General features: G+C 33.5%; 1 protein-coding gene across 1 annotated transcript in view; it reads left to right on the top strand.

The window, feature by feature from the left end:
• KPNA5 (karyopherin subunit alpha 5) overlaps nucleotides 1-9,812 on the top strand; it is a 50,410-nt gene extending 40,598 nt beyond the window's left edge. The window contains exons 12-14 of the mRNA XM_020971605.2: nucleotides 1,316-1,443; nucleotides 4,345-4,523; nucleotides 6,184-9,812. Of these exons, the coding sequence (XP_020827264.1) occupies nucleotides 1,316-1,443; nucleotides 4,345-4,523; nucleotides 6,184-6,371 (495 nt within the window). The 3' untranslated portion in view covers nucleotides 6,372-9,812. The remainder of the gene's footprint in view (nucleotides 1-1,315; nucleotides 1,444-4,344; nucleotides 4,524-6,183) is intronic.
• The last annotated feature ends 4,275 nt before the right edge of the window (nucleotides 9,813-14,087 follow it).

Raw genomic sequence — 14,087 nt, 5'->3', positions numbered from 1 at the left:
CATGCAAATTTTCCTCAGTTTATCTGAGTTTCATTGTTATTTCTTGCGGTATTCCATTATATTTGATTATGTTTATGTACCAAGGTTTGTCCAGCCATTTCCCAATATGTGATCACCCTCATTTCTTTTTTTTTTTATAATCACAAAAAGTACATTGCCAACTAACTACCTTTTGCATGCCTTGTCTGGTAAGCATCTCAAACTTAGCATTTTTTTTTTTTGGCTGGGCAGTGGGGTTAAGTGACTTGCCTAGGGTCACACAGCTAGTAAGTGTCTAGTGTCTGAGGTCAGATTTGAACTCAGGTCTTCCTGACTCCAGGGCTGGTACTCTATCCACTGCTCCATTTAGCTGCCTTCCTCCTTATTATTGTTTAGGGGACTACCATCAACCCAGCTACCTAAGCTTCCAACCTTGTCATCCTTGACTCCTCACTTTTACCTCACATATATAATCCATTACCAAATCTTATTGTTTCTACCTTTATATCATCTTCCCTCTATTTACAGCCACAATCTCAGCCACATGTACATACACATACACATACTTGTAACATGCACATTTAAAAACAATGCATAGCTCTAGTTCTTCACTGAATGTGAGTAGGAAGATTGTCTTATTAAGGATTAAGATAAACAAAAGTTAAATCGTTGTTGATATTAGTAACCAAAACTAAGGTTTTTTCAGTTTTAGGTAGTTCAGGCATAAATTTCCTATAAAGGGAAGAAGCACCAGATGAGTTCTTAGAGTCTTTTTCCACTCTATTTTTTTAATAAGATTATCATTTATGAATATCTTTAAAATTTTAGTGGTTTTTTTTGTGAATATTTTTCTTGTAGTTTCATGATACTATCTCACAGTTACTTGCATTTTTAGTATTTCAGAAGATCCACATGAAGCAGATTGCCTCCATGCCACACTGTTAATACACAGTCCTCATGTATTGCCACTGTCAAAAAATAAATCTATTGGCTAGCCTTTCTGGTGATGATCCTCTCCCAAATGGTTCAGTAGATGCCATTTCCTTAACTATTCTTATATGCAAAGCTTTTTTTTAAAAGTTCTTTGTTCTGTGATAAATGGTATTCCTTTAGTGAAGGTACTATTGAAATAAAGCTGATCTTTTAGGAAGTATATGCTGTAGTTTATTGTCAGACTTGAGAGATGCAGACATTTCAAAAGTTCTGAGAATAAATATCATAGTAGCATTTGAAGATTAAACCATAAAAATTGTGGAATTTAAGTATTACAGTACTTGTAATATTTCTTACAAAGTACTATACTGACAGTAATATGTTTGCATTTTCTTTTTGTCAGGCTGTCATAGATGCAAATATCTTTCCTCTTTTGATTGAAATTCTTCAGAAAGCTGAATTTCGTACCAGAAAAGAGGCAGCATGGGCTATAACCAATGCAACATCTGGAGGCACTCCAGAACAGATACGGTATGATGTTTATGATGAAGGATAGTGGGTCTTAAAATAACTTTATAACAATGGACTTTGCTACTTTTTAAATTAGAAAGCATTAGAACACACTATCATTTTATAATGGAATTTTTCTTTTCCTTAATTTGTTCTTTCCAGAATAATCTTTAAGAAGGAACTCCTTATCTTTCTTGCTATAGAAGAATGAAAACAATAATAGCTGTAGCATTTTGAGATTTGAAATACCTTTTTGTTTAGGTATGAAACACTACTCAAATTCTCAAATCAAAATGGATATGCTAAGCGTTATGAAGTGACAGGTATACTTGATAGGCTCTAAACCATATAATTGTTTTCACAGCAGGTAATTTCATATAAGTCATTTATTTAAATTATTTCTCAAATTGCTTTTGACATAAATTCAATAAATTGATTTTTACATTGTAAACTTAGAGGACTGTTTTTTTTAAAAAACAGAACATGACATTTGTAGGCACTGAAATTTAAAAAAAAATACTTAGGATGTAGTAAACATGTAATTTTATCTTATAGAAATGACTAGGGTTTAGTAGCCATGTGCTTCATGGGGAATTATTATGGATATTTTCTTCTGGAGTGATACAGGTTGACATATAAGCCTTGACCTGTACCACTGTTATACTAGTTAAGTTTTTTCCTACTTCATGATAGCTGTGGTACTTTTCTAATTGCTTTTATTCATCATAACCCATAACCTAGATCATTATGCTAACTTTGAGACTCCGTTCTGTCTTTCTTTGCAATATTAACAAGTAACAGTCCTTTTTTCTCCATCTAAAAACTCCTTATTCCCAAAGACTCTTTTAGTTTTAGAATTATTATGTGGATCAGGAACATATCCAAAGTTCCTTGGGCTTCTTTTTTTTTAAGAAATATTATTGAAAGATAATCTGATGAAATTTGCACCTTAAAAAATGTGTGAAGATTGTATTCTCTGTAAGAATCACACTTAAGAGAATTTTGATTCTTTTTTTCCTGCTATTATCACTATTTATTTTTTATTTTTTTTTATTTTTGCTAGGCAGTGGGGTTAAGTGACTTGCCCAGGGTCACACAGCTAGTAAGTGTCATGTGTCTGAGGCTGGATTTGAACTCAGGTTCTTCTGACGCCAGGGCCAGTGCTCTATCCACTGCGCCACTTAGCTGCCCCTTTAATTTTTTTTTTTAAACTAGCTTTGGCTTCTGGGATCTTTTTGAGTTTTTTCATTATTTGTGGGGAAAGGTCTGTGGTTTTTAATGTCTATGTATTTCCAGTGTCTTTTGTTGTTGTTTCATCTTCTTGGGCCTTCATTGTTTTTTCCACACATCGTCAATTTAAAAAAAAAATAAAAAGCTTCCCATTTCCTATTGGTGTTTGATATATGCAGTCATCAATAATACAAGGCCTTTAATTCCAGTTATTATTGTTTAGGATAATTTGGTAATTTTTTAAGCTGAATTTGTTTTTGTAGAAACCTATATTTATATACTTGGTCATTAGCAAAAGTTTTTCATTAATATGTCCAATACATATATCAAAAGGAACACTTATATTCATTAATCAACTTTTAATAATTTCATTTTCTATATAAATGTAGAAAGAACATTTCTAGAGACTATACAACTTGAAATTTGATCTTAACAAAGTTATTCAGAAAAGAAGCACTTTTCAATTGTCCACCCTTCACATTATAGTAAATTTTCTTTTAAAAATATTTTGATGGCTATATTTCAGTATAACTTGTTTCATAAACTTGCTCATTCCTTCCTCTGCTAATGAAATTGTACCACTGTTAACTGTCCCATTGACACCTTTTTACCTAAGATAAGGTTTTTAGTATTACAACCAGTTCAGAATTGCTTTCTGACCAGATGTCTCAGTTAGCCAAACTAATTAAGGCATTTTCACTCCCTGCCTAAACATTTTGTCCATATGCCCAGAGCCATCCCTCTTAACTTATTTCCTGCCTCCTATAAGAGTATCACATCTTTCTGCCCTACCAATCCATCCCCCATAAAACTGGCAAACTGATAAAGAGCCGATCTTTCCATGTCACTCTTCTGCTCAAAAAAGCTGTAATGGCTCTTTTTTGCATCTAAAATTGAAATAGAAGCTCTTTTATTTGACATGTAAAAGTCTTTCACAATTTGTCTCTGCCCTATATTCCTAGGGTTACTTATTACATATGACTTTCCTGTACAAATATGGGATTCTAGCCAAACTGGACTATGTACTGTTCCTTGTACTTGACAGTCCTTTCCTTTATAACAAGCTTTCTCCAAACATAAGTGTCACTTTTTACATAAGGCCTTTCTTGATAGTGCTAATAGTCCTATCCTAATTATACTACCTTCGCACCTTCTGTTGCCTCCCCATTAATTCAAATAACAAAGCAAAACTTACAGTATGAACATTTGAATTTTGTCTCACATCAGAATAACAAAATAAGTGTCTAAGCTGAAAGAAATGAATATTAAGAAGCTTTAAGGAAATTAAATATATGTATCTGTAGTTCTTATTTCCTTAGTTTTTTAGTGGAAATATGTTGATGTTTGATGGACTGTAATCATGTTGGCTTTTGAATTATACAAAAGTATGTGCTTTTTTTTTTTCCTATAGGGTGGTGATTGATTTGAAATGACTCATACTCTTTGACTTGGGAAAAGATGTGTTATTTATAAGATAGCCTGTCAGAATTGGAAGTATAATCTGAGGCTGTGGAAATGAGTACTGTAACTGAGCCTACTGAGCATTTTTGCCATTCTAAGTTAACATTCTTGGAATGTTCTTCTGTAGTTATACTCAGAATGCCTCTGGGTAGCATTTTTATGAGTCAGTACCATAAGCTAATAAAATACATTAAATTCTTCCTTCCTCTTGTCTCCTCAATTATTTTAAAGGTATCTGGTAGCATTAAGTTGTATTAAACCTCTCTGTGACCTTTTGACTGTGATGGATTCCAAAATAGTCCAGGTGGCTTTAAATGGTCTTGAAAATATTTTACGCCTTGGGGAGCAAGAAGCTAGACAAAATGGAATGGGCATCAATCCATACTGTGCTCTCATTGAAGAAGCATATGGTAAGGACTTACACATTTATAATCCTACTCAGTGCTTAATTATCCTTCCATATAAAGATTTTTAAATTTCAGTGGCTTCTCTCTGGAGTCTAGCACATTTTGGTCCACCTAGTCTCCTGTATAAATTTGCATTCAGGAACTAGAAATATAACTTTATAAACTAAGTGAAATATATCTGCTTTATATTCCTCTTCTGTCTCCCTGCTACATCCCCAAATCAAATATATACATTTATCTATTTACTGTATTTATGTGTATAAAATTATATAACAACAAGATGTAAATGGTTTTTTGATTATTCAACCCACTGTCCTGGAGTTGGCTGAGGACACTATAGAAGTAAAAGTGGCTGCCAGCCTCTCAGCTTAAATTTGCTCCTTTGTAAAGTAGTATAATAATATTTGCACTGCCTATATCACAGCATGTAACTTAGTGTTACATAAATTTGAGTTGTTTTTGTTAAGATGCATAGGCTTTCATTGCCTATTTTAAAATTAAATAGTGGAATGTTTTGATAAGTTTTAAAATTTTTGTTCGAATATGGTAAATTGCTTTTGTAGTTTTGTATTGATTCTAATTAAACTTTATATTAGGATATTTTGATGCATTTTCAAATAGTTTTTATAGAATAGCTAAACTGAGAGACACTTAAATGGTAAATCAGAGGTGCTAGCTGTCAGAGATATTGCCAGAATAAGGTACCTAATTAGATTTCAAATGTTTTTTCTTTTGAATGTTTTCTTTCTTTTTTCTCTCCTTCTTTGTGTCTTAGGTCATATTTTTGATAAGGATTATTTGTCATTTCTTAAAGTAACTTATAGGATGTTAAGCTTTTAGTTTACTTAATATTAAGACAGTGTATTGTTGCCTTTGTTCATTGACTCAGGAATGCTACATAGAGTAAATGGATATAATCCCTATGAATTAAAACCAACCATATATTAAGTATAGATGTGATTGAGTCTTTTCTTTTCTCTATGTACTCCCAACACATGAGGCCTTTTGACAGATAATTCAGTTCAGAACTATATTAAACATCACACAGCCTTACCTACAAAATTAACCCCTAAAAGTGGGAATAAAAAATACACTATGGAAACACTTAGCCACCAAAATGACCTTTAGTCTTTCCTTGCCCTTGGTAGGCACAAGCTAGATAGAGAGAAGAAGCCCTTGTTTTGAGGCGTGGAATTATAGATGTGCAAATAGTACCTTATACTTCCTTGTATCTAATATGTAGATGCAGTCTTCCCTTGAACAGTTGTGTGTGTGTGTGTGTGTGTGTATATTTTTTTGGCATTTTGGTGAGTCAGTTGGGGTTAAGTGACTTGCCCAAGGTCACACAGCTAGTGAGTGTTATGTGTCTGAGGCCAGTTTTGAACACAGGTCCTCCTGACTCCAAGGCTGGAGCTCTATCTACTGTGCAACATAGCTGCACCCAATTGTGTATATTTTTAAGCTGTTCTAGTAGAAGTCTATAGCATAATGTTGTCTCATAATCTTTTTAAAAATTATTCTCATCTGCTCTTTTAAAGATTGCAAAAATTAGGGTATGTTGGAATCTCATTGGTAGCAATGTGAATGACTTTATGTTGATTGATTATTTTGGGTTTCAATTTCTAGTTACCAGATTTTTAAGCTTGTACTTTTAAAAATTTAGGTCTGGATAAAATTGAGTTTCTTCAAAGCCATGAAAATCAAGAGATCTACCAAAAGGCTTTTGATCTAATTGAACACTACTTTGGTGTGGAAGATGAGGATGCCAACATTGTCCCTCAGGTGGATGAAAACCAGCAGCAGTTTGTTTTTCAGCAGCAGGAAGCACCGATGGAAGGGTTTCAGTTATAAATAGCTAAGTGAAAAGAAACATAATGTTAAATGTTGGCTTCGCATAGCTCCTCTTTTTAGCCAGTCAGAAAGTTTGATGTGGTTTTGGAGAGGACAAAAAAAGAAGCAGCTGATGCACTTTTTAAAAAACAAGAATTCTGTTTAGATGTACCTCTCTTCATTTATAGCTTTTGTCTTTTGTATTTATATATTTTATTGTTAAATTTTTTGTAACTGACTTGTGAGTTAAGTGTGCATTAAATATATAATTTAGTAACTTGAGCTTGAAAGGGAGAACCTTAGTGAAGAATTAGTTAAATAGTGGTTCTGAATATTTTTCAGGCATTCTTTGAAACTGCATATCGGCAGTAACAGCTGTTGATAATTGCATTTTGACAGTAAGTCTGACATGCCCAGTTTCTTAAATCTACCTCTGTCCTGAAGCAAAAAATGTCATTGCTTCAGAACAAAAGCATAAAATAAAAGACAAACTAGTCAAAGCTAAATTAGAATGTGAAAATATTTATTAAATTGTGAAACACTGTGTTGTACATTATACTTTGCAGAAAAAACATGAACTCTATTTATGAAAAAAATTTAAAAATATCATGTGCTGAAAAACAGACTTGTCTTTAAAAGATGGCAGTTTAAGAAAAGAAAAGCTTTTCTGGTTTATGTTGAGCATACACTACAATGTTTGCTTTTCTTGAATCATTTACTTATTTCTTTTGGAATATATACAATATCACAGAATCTCAGATTCTATTAGTATGACTGACCAAACATGCTGCCATTTTTTTTGCTGCTTTTTTTCCATTTAATTTTAGACAGTAGTACGTCATGACAGATATTTAGTTATGAATGTAAAGTACTGCTGCATAGCAAAACAATACAATAATTATTTCTGATTTTTGTCAGAACAGTAATAGAAAAGTTGTGCTTTTCTTTGTAATAATTAAACTACTTGAATGCCAAAATTATTTTAAAGAAGTCAGGTTGTTCTATATTAACTTTGGAAAATGTGTTTAATGTTATTTGGACACTAAATGACCAATATCAATGAGAAATGCTAGGGATTCTTGACTGTATTGGAAATCTATATTAGATTTTATGGTATAGTACTCAAATGATCACATTGCTGCTTGATGTATACTTTAGATAACTTAATGATTCAGTGTTTCAGATTACTCTCTATCATTTTAAGCCATGTTTCAAGTCAGATTTCATGTGTTGAGATTAAAGAAAAAAACCTTCAAAATATAAAACTAATAAAATCATGCATTATTTACTTTGTGAAAAGTGTTCTTCCCTTGGTACTGTGCTTGATAGAAATTTTGAAGCAAATGTACTATTGAATTCATTTTTTTAATTTATAGTTACTAATAATAGCCAACTATTTGCATTTCCAGTTGATATTTACCAAGAATATGTTTTTAAATATAGTTTACAGCTGTTTAAAGATGGTATTTGCAGTTTTGATAAGATTCCTAGTCATTTCAGAAAGATTAATTTGATGTGTAGCAACATTTACAGTTTTGAATCCGCTGGAAATCAGAAGTATGTTACAGGACGGAAATGCACACGGGAGTGCTATTAATACTTTGTAAATTATACATAATGAAACTAAGCTTTTTAGCAGGACATTAAAAACCTACAAATATATCAAATATAGGCAGGGGAGGGGAGGGTTGACTAGCGTCCATAATGCTAGAATACATCTGCCAAACTTTTTAAATAATGTTACTTAGAGAATTGTATTTGTGTCCTTTTTTGTTATGGTGGAAATCTGAGGTTTAGTACAAAAAGTATCTCTTTTGCATTATATATATCTATATATATATATATCTGTATATATATATATATATTCAAAAGAACAGGGTGATGACCTTAAAGAGTACCAAATTAATGGTGAATTTATCAGATAAACACATTCTTTTGTTATAAAAACAGTTCTGAATATCAGGTAACAGGGTATTCCACTGTTTCTAACTTATTTTGATAATGTTGCATGCAGCATAATTCATAAATAAAATAACCAGCTGTGCCTGCTTTTATTTTGAGGACCCTGTAGACACTGTAATACGCCTCTCTAAGCCGAATCTTTCAAGCAGAATAATCCTTATTGAAGGGAAAAATATGTCATGAGTTTCTTGAGAGGATTTTTAGTTTCTGCAGGTAAAAAATACAGAAAAGTTTCTGAGCGGTGAAGTGACTGCACTTTACGGATTTCAGTACAAACCATTAGTCCTTGGACCTGTTGTTTGAGTAACAAAGCTAATTTGGTTGGATTTGGATTCATTGTGTTAATTTGAATAAAAGGGGCACTATCTAGTAGTTTGGGACCAAAGTTTGAATTATGTTAAGAAGTATTACACCATAATGAGTTCTTTAGATTGAGTACACAAACACCTTAAAATGTAGAAATTTTTGGAAAGGCGGCCTCTTTTACAAGTTTACATTTTAAAATTCCTAGATCAATGGTATCATTCCTCTTCAATGATCCTTGTGGGGGAAAAAAGTTGTACTAGTCTTGTTTTCCTCCGGTTTACTATATCAGAGATGAAAAGGGGGAAAAGCTTTGCCAAATGAATTTTTAGAGTGTATTGAAGTTATTTTAAGTCTTTTAAAGGGCATGTGCACTTGGAAAACAAAACAAACCAAAAATCGGGAAAAAGTACTTGAAAGTGCCCCTTTTTATTCATTTAATCAAGTATACTGTTCAGTCTGAATTTGAATTTTGACTAGTTAATCTATGCAATTATGCAAATTGATTTCTGTTTCCTTATGTACTTGACTCACTGATCATAACTAGTTTTCTACTAAAGTTTTTCATTATTACATTCTTTTCCTTTTAAGAATTAATATTGCTATTTAATTTTGTAGTACCATATTTTATTTATACGCTGTTGCTGATAGCAGCCAGAAAGCAAAAAAAAAAAAATCAAAATTGTAGTAAAAATGTTGGCACAAAAGTAACTCATCTTTAACTGTAGAACATGTTTGCAGTTGGAGAATGATCTCTTTGGTTAGATGAAGGACTAAAAGAAGCACTACTCCTTTTCCTTCATTCTATTTCTTTTTGCATTTAAGAATAAGCACTTAGGGGAAAATAAATGACAGATATAGTGTGATTTAAAAAAAATTCAACAAACTGATCTTTAAAGTACTTACTGCTTACTTGTGAAACTGTGAAATTAAAATAAACATTGGTACTGTTAGCAAAATAACCTTTACTTGTTTTAGTTCATGGCATTATTGTTTTATGTAATGTGTGAAGCTAAAAAGCCTGTATTATAGGGCTTTAAGGGGATAGTGCATCTTTAAATTCTGATTTGGGAGTGGAATTGGGGGTGGGGGGGAGGTAAGGGTAATATATGTAACTAAACCAACACACGAGCAGTATGCAATATTATGGAATGTTACAACACAATACTTATTAAAATAAAAAAATATTATTTTACACTTTTGTGTTTATTGCATCTCTCAGTTTAATTTGTTGTAGCTTTCAGTTTTATACAAAGCAAACAAGTGGAGACCTTAAATGACCAAGATAACACCTTATTTTATTTTGGTCTGTACTATTTGCAATGACGTTTATGAATGTTTGGCATTTTTACAACCTGTACATGGAAATTGAGTTTAAAATATGTAATGTACATTTTCATTCTGTTTGAAAAACTTTCAGTTGAGAACCCAGAGAAATAGAAATCTAGTGAATTATTTCATTCAACCTGCCTGTTAGATTTATCACCAGAAGTCTGGTCAGTTTGAATGAATGTTGTTCGTTACAGAACTTAGGAAAACAGCTGAGGCCTAGATGGAGTAACCATATGGATGAAATAACTTCTTTTGAAGTATTTAGATTAGATATATCTGGTTGCCACAGAATTTTCACTGTACAACAGCTAGATGGTGGCTCTATGTATTTCAGTTGTGAGTTTATCAAAACTATTTGAAGCAGTTTTCTTTGAGTTTCCCAGTTCACCGTAATTTTTCATGTAACATGAAAAATCAATTGAAATTAAACTATCTCCCTTTCAATTTTGTCAAGCTCTTTTAGTGACTACATTTATGTTTGCTATTTCAGTTGTGTCTTCGTATCTTTAAGCTTTTTTTTTTTTTGGAGTTCTTTACTGTAATAAAAATATAGTGGTGGATTTTGTACAAATGTAGTAATGGATTTGAAACTGCAAATTCATTTAAAATGGTTAAAATTTATATAAAGCTTTCTTTGAAATGATGGACAGTTTTATGTGTATGAAACACCAGAAGTCACAGGGTTTATTTAGTGACCAGATACTGCAGGAAATATAATGCTGTTTTCCAGTAACTGTTTCTTTTCAGTCATAAGATAATGAAATTGCAAAGCTGGATGTAATAAAGGGACTTTTCTGAGAGTTAATTCATTTCACTTAAAAATAAATAGTGGTTTCCACTACTAAAAGAAAAACCGATGTTGTTAGATTTAACATTCTGGTTTACATAAGAGTTAGTGTCTTTGGGTAGGAGTGAATAGGTGAACATTTCTTCCAACAAAATTATTTCTTGAGCAGTTCTTCCACTTAGCTTTGCTTTCTCAGTTTTGTCTTCTTAGGGACCCATGTCTTTCAGCAGCCTGAAAAGAATAATGCAAAACTTTTCCCCCAAATGACTCTTTAAAAAGGTTTGTAGTTTTAACAGTACATAGACATATTTTGAAATATTTAGGTAAATAAAGTTAAAGCTAATATCAGATGGAGACCTAATAGAAATGTGTGAGAAAATGTGTGATGTAGAAGATACAGAAGGCTTGTGTGGCCTTTAAAGGGGGCAGGTCATGTAATGAGAAAGAGGAGCATCAGCCTTGGTACTTCAAGATACTAAGAGCATCGTGAGAAAACATCAGCTAGAATCATATTTAAGAATGAGAAAGTACCAACATAGGTGAAGTCAGGGATCTGTTTACCTAAAAAAACTGGTTTTAGCAACATTACTTTAGGATGGTAGTAAACTAGGCAATTTACCTAACTAGTACTTAACATTTCATTGCGGTTAGGTGTGTACTCTGCTCCTCTTCCCCATGTTTATGTTAATTGGTTCCAAGAAAATATCAGCAAGCAAAGCTGTTACTGGGGCAGTTAGTGGGAACATTTATAAATGAGTCATGAGCTCTTGCAGCACAGGTGTGTTGTTATTAAAAGTGAGGTTTGTTTCCAATTCCAATGTAACTAATAGACCATGAATGATATGCAGAATGTGTCTGCAATTGATTGCCAGATCAGTAGTGTTAAATTCAAAATTGGGCCATAAATTGTACATAAGGATCCTTGCAGGCTTTATATTGATGTAATTTTAAAATATAATGTTATCTGTATTTTACTGATTTTTTTATTTTGTGGCATATTTCCCATTTACACTTTGGTCTGGTTCAGGTTGCACTTGGGAGTGTTCTGAGTACTATATTTGACACCTCTGTGCTAAATGACTGCGAAAAATATTTTCGTGTGGTAAGTTTATGGGTTTGGCATTTATTTTTTGTAGTTTATAAAACTGGTTGATAAAAAAAACCCCACAAAACCTCCCATTTTACCCTTGTTTGAACCCTACTTTTCAACCTAACAAATACTTGAGTACTGCAAAGATCATCCAAAATCATTCTCTCTTTATGAAGTGGTCCTGGTGAGTAACTGTTGCTGGAAAAAAAATCACCACTGATCTGTCAAGCATTAATTACACTCTTATGATATACCAGACAGTGTTCTAAGCATCTGGGGATGCAAGAAAGATGAAGAACAGTCCTTGGCCTCAGGGAACATATCCCAGTGGAGGAAGCAACGTCTAAGTAGGGTACACATACGATATTTACAAAGTAAATGAAAGTTAATCTGAAAGAGAAAGGCAGCAGATAGATGGTACTGAGAAAGGCCTCCCAGAAGTTGAGATTGAAGCCAGGGAAACTAAGATGGAGGTTGAGTGGTAGAGCAGATATGAGGGACAGCCAGTGCAAAGGCATGTAGATGGAGTGTCTTGTGGAACTTCAAGTAGGTGACCAATATAGTATAGGTGGAAATATCAATAGGTGTGTGGACAGGAATAAGGTAGAAGGATTGAGAGGTAGTCAAGGGACAAGTTATAAAGAACTTTAAGTGCCAGAACACTAGAAGTAATAGGGAGCCATTAAAATTCAATGATCTGGCGTCAGATCTACTTGGAAAGTCACCTTGGCAACTATGTGGAAGATGAAATGGAGTAGAGAGAAGCTTAAAGCAGAGACACCAAATTGATATTGCAGTAGTCTAGGCGAGAGGAGATGTATGAGATAAAGGGGACATATGCCAGAGATGTGACTGTAAAAATGACAAGATTTGGCAATGGATTAGATAGTGTGGGATGAATGTAAGTGAGGAGTCAGACATGACACTGACATTGATAGACTGGGAAGAGGATAGTGCTTTTGAAAGTAATAGAGAATTTCATAAAGAGGGAGCATTTGGGGAGAAAACTACTTCAGTTTTGTGTGTGTTAAGTTAGTATGTTTGCATCCAGTTCATGAACTCATGATGTCCAAGTAGTAATTGGAGATGTATTGAAAACTGGGAGTGTAGAGGGAAAAGAGCCTAGGACAGAGCCTGGTGAGGAGGGGCATCAGCTATGCAATGGGCATGACGTGGATGGAGGGCAAACAAGAAAGACTTGAGAGAGGTTAGACATGAACATCAGGGGAGAGCAGTGTTAACAAAACCTTAGGAGAGTGTCAAGAAGGAAAAATTCTGTCAATACAGAGAAGTCAGGGAGGAACAAGGTTGAGAAAAAAGTGTTCCATTTTGCAATTAAGAGATCTTTGGTGACTTTGGAGAGGGGATTTTTCAGTTCAGTGACTAGAGGTTTTGAAAGAGATTGAGGTGGGGGAGAGTACAATGATTGCAGACTACTTTCTCAAGGAGTTTTGCTGTGAAAGTAACAAGGGAAATATGCATGGCTAGTGGAGATGATTGAATCAAGTGAGGATTTTTAGAACATGGAGACATGGGCATGTTTGTAGGCAACTGGGAAGGACCCAATAGATTGAAGATAATGTGATGAGATGAGAGGGTTAGGCCAACACTTTGGTGACAGTCCTCAGAATTTAGCTAGGTTGTCCTCAGATATATGCAGTCTGTTGCTGGGCCTACCAATCAACAGCCATTCCAGTTTCAAATCCTAGCTCTTTGCCACCTGTTTTACCTATGTGACCTTGGGCAAATCATTTAACCTCTCTGGGCTTTAGGTTCCTCATTTAAGGTCTGTATCTATGATCTTATATAAAAGACTAAATTCACTTAGATATGTGCTGTACCTTAACTCTAATTTTCACAAATTTGTTTACAAAATGCTATCTTCAGGTCCTTCAAAGACTGAATTTGATTGCTCCCCCTCTCTCCCCACATTTCAGATGAGCTGTTCCTAAAATCAATCAACAGGTCATTATTAAGCACTCACAAAATCCACTGGTTGATGGACTTAGTCCATAGCATCTCTTAAATTGGTCTATGTACATTTTCCAAATATTCTTTGTATGAAGATAAACTTACCTTTTTGCCAGATGTCATCACTGCAAAACAGGCAATTATTGTTAGTTTAGTCATTATGTTGCAACCTTTCACTCTAGCTTTGTTTCTCACAGCCTCATTGCTGGCCTAAAACAAAATCTATATTTAATAGGCCATACATAATGAAAAAATCATAGGAAGTAATTTGTTGTGCAAATTTTCACAGAGC

The sequence above is a fragment of the Phascolarctos cinereus genome, unplaced genomic scaffold, assembly GCF_003287225.1.
Source record: "Phascolarctos cinereus isolate Bilbo 61053 unplaced genomic scaffold, phaCin_HiC Scaffold_5;HRSCAF=322, whole genome shotgun sequence".
NCBI lineage: Eukaryota > Metazoa > Chordata > Mammalia > Diprotodontia > Phascolarctidae > Phascolarctos > Phascolarctos cinereus.
Note: the sequence above shows the minus strand (reverse complement) of the source record. Positions and strands in the feature narration are given on the sequence as shown.